The 11,201-nt window shown below is 40.9% G+C and overlaps 1 protein-coding gene across 1 annotated transcript; it reads right to left on the bottom strand.

Annotated features, from left to right (window-relative positions):
* Positions 1–1,472: 1,472 nt before the first annotated feature.
* Positions 1,473–11,201, bottom strand: LOC127952294 (myosin phosphatase Rho-interacting protein). The gene is made up of 19 exons (XM_052550683.1): positions 11,196–11,201; positions 10,190–10,577; positions 9,469–9,562; positions 8,415–8,637; positions 8,170–8,226; positions 8,021–8,089; positions 7,835–7,924; positions 7,647–7,756; positions 7,447–7,470; positions 6,807–7,314; positions 4,443–6,710; positions 4,199–4,346; positions 3,286–3,391; positions 3,012–3,171; positions 2,816–2,923; positions 2,467–2,553; positions 2,124–2,226; positions 1,954–2,027; positions 1,473–1,866 (listed from the first exon to the last, which is right to left on the bottom strand). Exons 1-19 carry the CDS (start codon positions 11,199–11,201, stop codon positions 1,795–1,797), a joined length of 4,695 nt encoding a protein of 1,564 aa, XP_052406643.1. The 3' UTR covers positions 1,473–1,794.

Below are 11,201 nucleotides of genomic sequence, written 5' to 3'. Positions count from 1 at the left end.
GATGTCAAGTTTAAACAAGACACGTGATTTGCAGGAGCCTGTCTGCAGTGAACTGATTAGCCCACGAACACTGAAAGAAACCCACATAAAGAACACTTCCTGCAAAACGATGTAAACATGGTTCAGGTGGAGGAGCTGAGAGCTGCATATGTAAATGTGTTTCCAAGGTAACACAAATGCTCTGAAACGAGCAGGATGAACACTCATACACACCTTTGGTTAGAGAAGGGAAAGGGAGAATTAAGGGACGGTCAATTTTAAAATTAATCAGTGTTTTGAAAATGTAACATAATGAAGAGATCATCGTTTCAAAGAAACATGCATTATTCTTCAGAAGTAATTACTGACAAAGAAGCCATCAGAAATGTAATTAGCAAGCGCGCGCACCTGCCGCGCTCCCCTCTTCCTCTCTGTGGAGTTTACACAGACCCCAGACATGAAAACACTGCTTTACTGAGACGTGTAAGCTAGCAAAACATTTCAAGACTCATAAAGGATGTGAAACGATATTCAGCCCGTATTAAATGAGGGAAACAGAGCTACACGTCCTCGTGTCCAGATGCTATCGGATAATTGGTTTTTTGGCTAAATGCTTTCGACGGTTTTGCAGACTCAGTAGCACATAACGAAACGTATTAAATACCTGGTTCAAACAGGACTCCATAAATCTTCAACAGAACTTACGAAAATATAAATAGTGGCATCTCGTTATTAACATTAAGCTGAAAAGAAGCAGGTAAAGCATTTTTGCACTGGCAAGCAACTTTGTGCTGAGGAGGGCCTGCTGGTCTCCAGACGAAGCACGACATCTAGTGGTTAAAAAGGCAATACAGAGATTTGTAGCAGCCAAGTGACATCACGTTGATTTTAGTAAGAAGCAAATGTGAAGTAGCACTTTTTAACTTTCACACTAAATAAATGAGGTTTTATAAGTGCTGTGAAAAAAGTCAGGAAAAGCTTGGTAAAGGAAGATGCAGTGTCATTTACAGTTTATAACTATTTGTTAGATACTTAAAAATGTAAATTAATCTGCTTTAACAAAAAATACTAAATGATTCCAATAAGAATATTGTTCAAGTTAGAATTTTTATTATAATTTGGAACCATATAATGAGATTCTTCTTCTTATTATTTTTTTCTGGGATCCACTGGCATCACAATTAAATCATTTTCTTTAATGAAAATTGTGTCAGCAAACAAGCTACTGCAAAAATTTAATAAATAAATAATTTTAACAGGATAATAATAAAACCCTTTGTACAGAAAGTCCTAGATAGGAATCTTAAAGGAATGGTTCAAAGATACGATAGAAATTCTAATTAGAATTTTGTACAATTTTCTTCTTGGAATCCTTCAGGATTTTTTTTGACAACGGATACATAATGAAACAATTGTTAATCCAGTATGTAGTATCTAAAATCTGCATATAAGGGATGAAAAGTCACACAAACAAAAATGTGAAGATTGAAAAAGCTTGACTTTATTCATAATCAGAGATAAAGCAAATCGAACTGATGCTCAATCAGGCATAAACATGTAAATATAAACAAAGACGGTTTAAGATTAAGAGAGACAATGTCATATCAAAAATTAATTCTGCTGTCTAAAGTAGAAACGAAACAACAATTAAAATGACTGATGTACACACACACACACACACACACACACACGTGACTTAAGGTATAGTTAGAATTCATTGTGTTATAAAGATATACATTTAAATAATTAACCCCCATTAGACATTAAAATGCTTATCTTTCTCTCTCTCTATCACACAGACATACACACACACACTCAAATCTTTTGCATGCTGGTTAATTCAAAAAGTTTCATCCTCTCCAAAACAGTGAGTCCATCCTTAAGACTCTGAGAATAAAATGAGTGATAGTGAGAAAGCTTACATTTTAGGGAACATCAGTATTTTGTATCATGTAATGGCACAGAGGATCCCACCTTGGATCTGACAGGTTGTGTAAGTGTGGCATGGTCCTTTGGGAAGTCAAGGTTGCTCCTGGATTTCATCAGATCTGCAACAGACATTTACAAATTCTGAATAAGTGCTTGCTTTTCCACTTATCAGTTTGCCTTCAAAGTAACATGTCTGTTCTTGTAGATTTGCTTACCATATTTTAAACTCTGTCTTGCTGGCACCATCCTCGGTTTGGTGAAGCCACTTTGAGTTTTGACTTCTGAAGCAATCAACTCAGAGTCTAGCTCTTTAAAATACTAAAAAATAAAATGTAAAATAGAAATACAAAATACTAGTAAAAAAAACTTAACTTTCTATGTAAACATGGGTTAAGTTGGCTTTTTTTGGAAACTGTTATTGATAACATTTGTGAAAAAAACAATGTAATTTACATAAATGTGTCAGATTTATAATTTTTAAAAACTTTTTTTAGATTAATTGACTACTAACTTACTCAATATTCAACTATTAATGTGTTTTAATTAAAAAGGTGTTACCGTATTTCCTGCCTGCAGTCCCAGTTTAAGTGAGTTGATCTCCTGTTTCAGACACTTAATCTCTGATTCCTTTACTCTGAGATTTACCTACAGCATCAAAGAATGAGTCAGAGCACATCTGTTTTTACACATGCATACTTTACAGCACCTTTGATGGAATGTACTCTGACATAATCTCATCTGAGTAGTAATAAAACCCATGAAGGCTTCTTTTATGGAAGCCGATTAAATGTACTCAACCGAGAGTGCAGATAACGTTAATCTGCGTTCAGTCAACCATCCCCTGCTAGTTTTAGTAGTACAAGTCAAATTTGGGCACTTTGCCATATGAAAGGGTGTCAAGTTTTACCTCCAGCTGATACTTGTCTTTTTCCTGGGAAGATTGGGAATGTTTCACTTCCCCATTCAAGTGTGAATGCATCATGGATAATTCAGCAGCCAAAAACTCATTTAATTCCTTAGAAAAATACGTGATACATATGTAAGATAAGCAGTAAAGCAATGGCTATGTGAATATGCATATTTTTGTGTGCACATGCACGTACCTGGTTGTGAATGCGAAGTTCCTGGTTCTCTTTCTGTGTTGTACTCAATGCTTCCCTTTCTGTTTCTACAGTGCGATTCAAATGGGTATTTTCCAGGCATTTCTGAGAATACTGCTCTGACAACACTTCCAGCTCCCTGTGCAACGTTTCCAGCTCCTCACTACAGAAAATGCACATAGAGGTATATGTTGATATATAGTTCTGCAACCATAAATTGATTTTTGATGTTGTAGCTGTCAGTTCTCAAGAGTACTGACAGAGTTATCACACGCACTTGTATTGTGCATGAATCTGGCGGATGTCCACACTGGTTCCATTTTGCAGGGCTTTCTGTGTCTTGTCCATTTCCTCTTTATGAGCTTTCCTCATAGCCTCAATGGCTGGGGAACAATAAATAATATTACAAATTGTTCAGACAGATCTATAAAGACCAAGAAGCAGAGATACTAGATCATCATTTGTATGTCTAAGCATGCAGAGAACAAATTTACATGTATTCATTTAGCAGATGCTTTTTTCCATAGTTAAATACAAAAGAGTAATATAGATTTGGAACAAACCCCATGTACTGTACGAGTGCTTAAAGGGACAGTTTACACAAAAATAAAAATTGTCATAGTTTTCTCAACCCCATGACTTACAAATCTATTTGACTTCTTACGAGGAACTCATACGTAGTTACTTAGCAAAATGTCCATGCTGCTCTTTTTCTCACAATAACAGTTAATGGTGACCACAGCTGTCACTGTTTCCTAAGTGATTTCACAGCATCGCAAAAGACCAAGAGTGTACATTTTATAGGTTTACAATGAAAAGTAAAAAAAGTGACATACAGCCAAGGTGACGCATGCTCTGCATTTAACCCATCCAAAGTGCACACACACACAGCAGTGAACACACACCGTGAACACACACCCAGAGCAGTGGGCAGCCATTTATGCTGTGGCCCCCGGGGAGCAGTTGGGGGTTCGATGCTTTGCTCAAGGGCACCTAAGACATGGTATTGAGGGTGGAGAGAGCTCTAACACCGACTCGTCCACCTACTTTTCCTGCCACCCTGAGAGTCAAACTTGCAACCTTTGTATTACGAGTCCGAATCTCTAACCATTAGACCATGACTTCCCCCTTTATTTAGAATGAAGTATTTGCATGGTCTTGTAAACGGGAGCTTGTGTTGAGAGTAGCACCTGCAATAGTGGCATTCGTCTCTTCCTGCAGTACTCTTTCTCGCTCCTCAGTCAGCCTCTCCACCTCTTTCTGATGCTGCCTCTGCATCTCCTCAATCACTCGCTGGTGGCTGTCTTCCATAATACTGAAACCATGCTCATACGTGGCCTAAGACACACAAAGACATCTTTACCTTCACAAAGTACCTTCATCTTTGTCTAATTACATGTTAATATCACATAGTAGCAAGAAGACTGTGCATACCTTGATAGTTTCCAGGTCAAGGTGGAAGGCTTTGACATCCTGGTTACTAAGATCTGCCCTCAGACAAGTCACCTCTGTCTCAAGCTCTCTGATTCGGTCTTGCAGAGCGGTCATCTCCTCAGTCTCTTCATTCTCCTCTAGTTCTGGGAGAGTTGCCGCTTTTGGCCTTGACAAGTTTTGAATGTAATATTCGTGGAGACGGCTCATCTCCTCTTCATGGATTTTCTGAAGCTCTTGGAGCTTCTCCTCAAACTCCAAATGCAATTTTTCAACTTCTTCCCTCCTCAACTGAGCATTGGTCTCTGCAGAAACACGTTCTTGCTCTGCCTGTTCGACAACAACACGTTCCTCACGCAGCTTCTCTTCGTAACGCTCCGTCTGTTCCTGGAAAAGAGTCTCCATGCTACGACACATGGCACGACACTCGCACTCAGCCTGCTCTCTCTGTTTGCGTAGGGCACTAATTTCTTGCTTCAGGGCCGAACGGAGACGACAGGCCATGTATGCCAAAGTGGCTTGACAAATTGCTGCCCTCAAGATGGCTGAGGGTAGTTCACCAGGAAGGTCGACCTCTCTAACATTAGACTGTAGCTGTGTTGAGAGGTTCTGCAGTGACTGGGCCTGAGCACGGAGCTCTTCCACCAGACTATTTCTGCAAGCAAGCTGTACCTCCGAGCCCTCAAGTAAAAGATCGGTTGCCAGTTCTTCATCCATTTGTTCACTGTAAGGTGCAAGTTCTGGTGGGCTGATGTCAGCAAGTCTGGACCCCTGCTTTGAACAGTTTTCCATTTTGGTTCCAGGTGAGGTACTCTCTGGCCAAGGCAAGACATAAAAAAGGTCAGATCCCTTTTGCTCCTGTGAGGGATGAGTACAGAGAGTATGTATGAGGTATGTCATCTCTGCTCTTACACACATTCTATGGATTGCACTTTCACTCAACGTACTGTCTATCAGATCTTGTTCAAGAGTGTCCAAGAAGATCTGGGAGTAACTAGGTTCTACAGCCCCATTATGACTGCCTCCTTGAGCCATCCTAAGCACCTGGATATGCACCTCTGACAATTTATTAAGCAACTTTGAGCTGGGATGCTCAAGTGCAGAGGCAATCCTCTGGATAATCAGTGCCTCCAGTGACAAAACTCTGCTGGCCATCTCCAGAGTTTGATTTCTCCCTGAACTCTCACCAACCAACCTCCAGCTGTCAGGTTTTCCATCATCATAAAGTTGTTGCTGTTGTTGAAGATGCATGGTTAGCTCCCGGAGTCGCTCTTCAGTGTCACACAACTTGCACTCTAGTGCCTGGATCACGGAGATCACTCTATGTGACTCGTCTCCCTGAGCAGTTGGTTGCATTTCCGAATCACTCTGCCCTTTCTGTCTGCATTGTTGTGGCCTAATCAATGCCTCACAGACAACATTAGCTTCAGAAGAATGGGTTTGAGCTTCCTTGAGCCTTTGTTCTGTCTCCTCTAAACTACTGCCCAGAATGGCCATCTTAAGAAGCACTTCCTGTAGTTCTCGTTCCTTCCTGTCTAACTCTTGCTGTTGATGCACCAACTGGGTTTGAAAGCGCTCCTCACTTACCCTCTCACAGTCCAGCAGAGCACCTTGCAAACTCTGTATCTCCTCACAAGCTTTTTCATAATCATGCTCCATGTCATAATAAAGAGTCTCTTCGGTTTGGAGGCGTGCTTGCAGACGACAGACCTCATTGTCTGACTCTTCCAGCTGGTTTTGTAACTCCTGGCACCTTCGCAGAAGTTCATCAGTAACGTCCCCAGCTGGGCATTTCTGCAGCTCAGCCTCTTTCTGCCTCAGACGCTCCTCCAGTTCCTTCGATCGCTGTTCTGATTGGTCAAGGCTGTCACTGAGGCTCCTCCTTTCTCGTTCCTGGCTCTCTTGCAGGAGGCGCAAGTGCCTCTGTAGCCTGACCTCTTTCAAGGCTTGCGCCTCTTCGGTTGCTTTAAGACGACCCGTTACATCCTCCAACTGTCCACGCAGACTCTCCAGCACCTCCTCACGCTCCTTCAGAAGAGTTTCTGCCTCTTCAATCTTTAACTCTGTCCTCTGAAGACATTCTTTGCTGTCATTAAGCTCAGCTTGGAGTCGGGCCTCACTGATTCTTAACTCCTTTTCTTGAGTCTGATTCCTCTCGTGCTCAGCCTTCAATTCTCTACGTAGACTCTGAAGCTCCACATCCCACTGCCATTCTGTCTGCGCTGAAGATGAAGAGAAGGTGACTGGCAATGGAGATGTGGAGCGATCAACCTGTAATGAATTGTGAGACTATGTTTACAACCATGACAAATTATATGTAAAAAGTGCATTGGAACACAACAACCATATTTACTTGTTTTACGTTACCTGCTTTTCTTCTTTGGGTTTAGCTTCCAGTAGTTCACCACGGCTGTCACACTGGACATATACAGTTCCTGCATCGACCTCTAAGCTGTCTGGGCTGATTGATTCTGGGGAGGTGCGACTGGACACTGCCATAAGTGATAAGTTCGATGGTATATCGGCTGACATGATATTTAAGCGTTGCCTCTGAGAGATTCTTTTTTTCTGAAGATATTCATTCTCTGATGCCTCAGAGGCTGTACGTGTTATCTGCTCTTCAGGGGATGATGCAGGTGCAGGAGGCACTGAGCGCTCAATGTTATGGTTCCACTGCCTTCCAGATGGATCATTTGACAACTCTTCTTTGTTCTGTTTACAACTTAATTCTGCCCAATCAAAGGTTTTGTAACGCCCCTCTCTACGTCGCTCACGGATGCGACTCCTTTGCTCTGCCTCCTGGGGAACTGTACTGCATTGGCAGGAGCTTGTACGAGCATGTGCACTAGTCATCGGCACCTTTTGAGGAATTGAACTAAGGGAAGAACAGAAGTGGCTATGATTAAGGTATTTAAATTATATTTCTGATATTGTAGTTGTGTGCGTTTTACCATACACTTTATTTAAATCAAAAGAAACAATCATGGTAATGAAAACACATTCAAACCTGGGTTTTATAGCAGGATTTTTCCTTGTATAGCATAGGGAAAAATATAAAAAGCAGAATGAAAGAGTCAACCCACTAACATGTGATGCTGTTTTGTGAGAAAAATACAACAATAAATGCATTGGACTTTTATATCAATGTATGAAATAAGAGTAGTGGGTAAACATTTTTGGGAATGGCAGCTAGATTCGATGTTGTACCATGTGACATCAGGGGCAACGGTGGGATGAATGTTTTTTATTACTGCCTGGACCCAGTTGCGTCGTATCCCATAAGTCATTGCACAGAGAGTAAAGACTCCATTCTTTGTCTGTATGAAAAGAGTGATGAACAAAGTCAATGCAACAGACAAATACATAAGCTTAATGTTTAGTTAATGTACACTCACATGAATCTGAAAGCCATAGTTCCTTTGTACAGGGAAATCTGTAACATCATAGCAAGTAGACAAGTTGATCTCACCATCCACATCAGCTGCCTAAGACACAAAACACAGACAGACCTCTTAACTCAAATTGACAAAATACATTTTTATGATGACTCTTTATAGACTGAACATCACATATCATTTCACCTCTTCTGCTGCAGAGTCACGATAGAATCTCAAAGTCTGGTCAGTAAGAACAAACCAGTGTTTCCGCCACTAGAGACAGAGAACATCAGACCACTTCACATGGAGAAAATCATGTATACTGAGATAATGCACTCAAATCTCAAAATCACCTTTCCATCTTCTCCCAGTCTAGACATCCATCCCTTTTTGAAATTAAGGAGGTCAGGCTGAGAGGAAAAGAGCATTACTGTAGCAATGACATATGTGATATGAATAATCCATTACAATTAATTTGACGCCACATCCCATTTTCCCACATCCCAATTTATTGGATTTAAATTAATAATCAATTTAAAGCCATAATAAAAATACACATTAGAATCTTTCTTATTTGTGTTGGTTGTACTGAACTTACTGTGGGCGTGGAATCAAGCGGTCTGCGCTCCAGCGATTTGGAGCGGAGACTACATGACATCAAATGCTGTGAGTGATCAGGAATATCATTAGGGTGGGAATCCTGAGATGTATTGACAGTTGTGTTATGGTCGTTTTGTTCAGTAGAGGAAGAAGTGAAGGTTGAGGGGGGAAGCTCGGTCTCCAGACATGAACCCTCTTGTTGAACAGCTTCCGGAGATCTCCTAGAAACAACCATGCAAACATATAAAAGACAGATTTAGATTCAACTTTGAGCTCTACAAAATCTCAAACAATTAAAAGTGCAGGAAGAGACAGGAAAGGGTAAGACCGAAACAGAGGGTAATATGCAATACAGGCCATTTGGAATTCAGTATGCACACATCATACGGCTTTCATCATCAGTGTCAAGATATATACAGAAAATACACAGAACACCTAAATCTGAAATGATCCATAAAACTGTTTAATCAAACTGCAAACATCTGTTTCAGGAGCATCAGTGTAGTGCTGCCAATCATTGTAACATTTAAAGACTTTAACAAACATAATATTAATACATATGGCGGAAAATGGCGAATGGGAATGCAAGCAGCACGGTTTGATTTGACTGATGGAGATGGGATGACGTCTCCTGAAATACAAGCAGAGAAGAGTGCTTTTGACATGCTGTCGAAGGATTGGCAAAAACATGATGAACACTAGAGGGAGACATTACACACAGACATTACACATAAAATCGTAATCAGTGAATCAGAAGCAAAATGAACCTGTCTCACCTGTGTCGATTTCCAAACAGCCGGTGTACTTTTCTTCTTGGGCTGGGTGATTCATGTCTGAGTGTGTGTGTCTTGGATGTGTGTGATTGCCTTTCTACATTGGACTCCAAACTTTTCTCCCAAGAGAAACCTACCACATCTTCAGGATCAAACCCACGTGCCCTCTGTGAATTGTGATTAGTTGGTGGAGGGAAGGGGGAGGGGCCAAGGGACATTGAGGCAGGAAACATACACAGATGTTTGGCAGCAGATGAAGAAACAGAAACACAGTCACACCTGGAGTCAGTGTGTGCTTGTGCATCCACAAGACTTGGACTTGTCTTCTCCAGAGACGAATAGCCGCTTTCAGTGCCCAATCGATTCTTAGTTCCTGGGAGAGCAAATAAAAGCAAAGTAATGGGCTGAACCGGGGGGGAGGGGGGACTTAAGCAGTAATATATATATTTGTCATGCCTAGTAAAGACTGCAATGTGCAGAATAGCATAAATATATATATATATATATATTTTTTTTTTTTTTTTGACATTTCACACAAAAATGAAGTTTTGTCATCATTTACTCTTTTCCTCTTATTACTTTTTCCATGGAATCAAAACCTTCTAAAGAGCAGATGCCATAATTAACTTTATGTATTTGTATGAATAAAGCTTTGGGTGAGAAACAGATTGAAATCTGCCCTCGTTGTCCTTCAAACAGAAGTCATCAGATGTTACATTTCTAAGAGAATCATTTGAGCTGTTTCGTAAACCTGATCGACAGATTTGTTAAAAATATCGCTCAAAAGAACGAACTGATCACATGTTTTACAGCTTTAGAGTGATGACAGATTTCACATTTTCGTGCAAACTACACAGAATCCTTTACTAGAAAAATTAACAACATTCTTAGCTACCTACCTTTATTGTCCTAAGCTGACAAATCAGTAACTACTACAAGCATGAACAAGTACATCCAGTTAGTCACAAGTCCACACACAAAGGCCAGTCTGAGGTCATACCGTCTGTGTCAGAGCAGCCCGAGGACTGACTGAGCGATGAAGAGAGAGAGGACCCAAGCTGGGCATCGAGTGATGAAGCGTTACCAGTACTGGAAGACTCCTCCTCCAGCTCCTTCTCTGAGGAGAGCATCAAGACCTCCTCCACCGTGCTCACCACGCCAACTCTTCTGACATTTTTGGTGGCCCCTTTAGTATTACTGATGCTACTTCTGCTACGGCCTTTAGTGGCACCGCTGGTACTAGTGCCAGCATTATCACTGATGGACACTTTAGCACCGTTATTAGTAGAACCGATGCTGGCTTGTCTTTTAATGCTGTTGGTGAAACTATTTCCAGAAGTGCTACTTCTTTTAGCAGCAGCACCACCACTTTGGTTTTCTGCTGTCTGCTGAGAGAGAGAGAAAGAGAAGCAGAGAATATAGGTGAGTAAATCAGAGACTGACAGGATGCACACAAGCGCTCGGCCAGCGAAATCCAATTGGCACGGGTGTTATAGGAATAGCCTCTCTTTCTATATACAACCTGCCTGACAAACAAGCACACATGTCATTTGCACTCTGCTCCCACTTTACAAACTCTTCACCCTCCCCGGGGGGGATGCTCAATAATCCTGTCCAGATCACTTAAGTTAATTCTGTTAAACTTCTAACTGACTAATGCTTCATAATACACAAAAGCAAACACACAAAATACAGGAACACAGCATTTCATGTGCATGCTGTTAATTGTTGCACTAGATCAATTCACTCTGTTGTCAGCAGAAAGAATATGCAGAGGGGAGATAGAGAGGGATTAGTAAATCAACCGGACAGAAAGATGGGCACAGCACTTAGAAATGTAATTAAAGTAAAGAATAGAGGTGGAGGTGGAGGAAGAGGAGGAGGAGCAAATTTAAAGGAGCAGTACACTAAAACAGCACTGTTCCTTCAACGTTACTGTGATAATCTAAAACAAACTAACTAGCCTTTTTGCACTTATTTATACCAACAAATTATTTATGTGATACCTTCAT

This window comes from Carassius gibelio, chromosome B3 (assembly GCF_023724105.1).
Source record: "Carassius gibelio isolate Cgi1373 ecotype wild population from Czech Republic chromosome B3, carGib1.2-hapl.c, whole genome shotgun sequence".
In the NCBI taxonomy this organism is placed as follows: domain Eukaryota; kingdom Metazoa; phylum Chordata; class Actinopteri; order Cypriniformes; family Cyprinidae; genus Carassius; species Carassius gibelio.
The sequence above is the reverse complement of the archived record's forward strand: the minus strand, read 5'-3'. Positions and strand labels throughout refer to the sequence as shown.

Coding starts and splice junctions, on each gene's coding strand:
- LOC127952294 (XM_052550683.1), bottom strand. Junction 7,757..7,834: donor ACTATGGCTTTCAGATTCAT/GTGAGTGTACAT, acceptor CTTTTCATACAG/ACAAAGAATGGAGTCTTTAC. Junction 2,554..2,815: donor AAGACAAGTATCAGCTGGAG/GTAAAACTTGAC, acceptor TTGATGCTGTAG/GTAAATCTCAGAGTAAAGGA.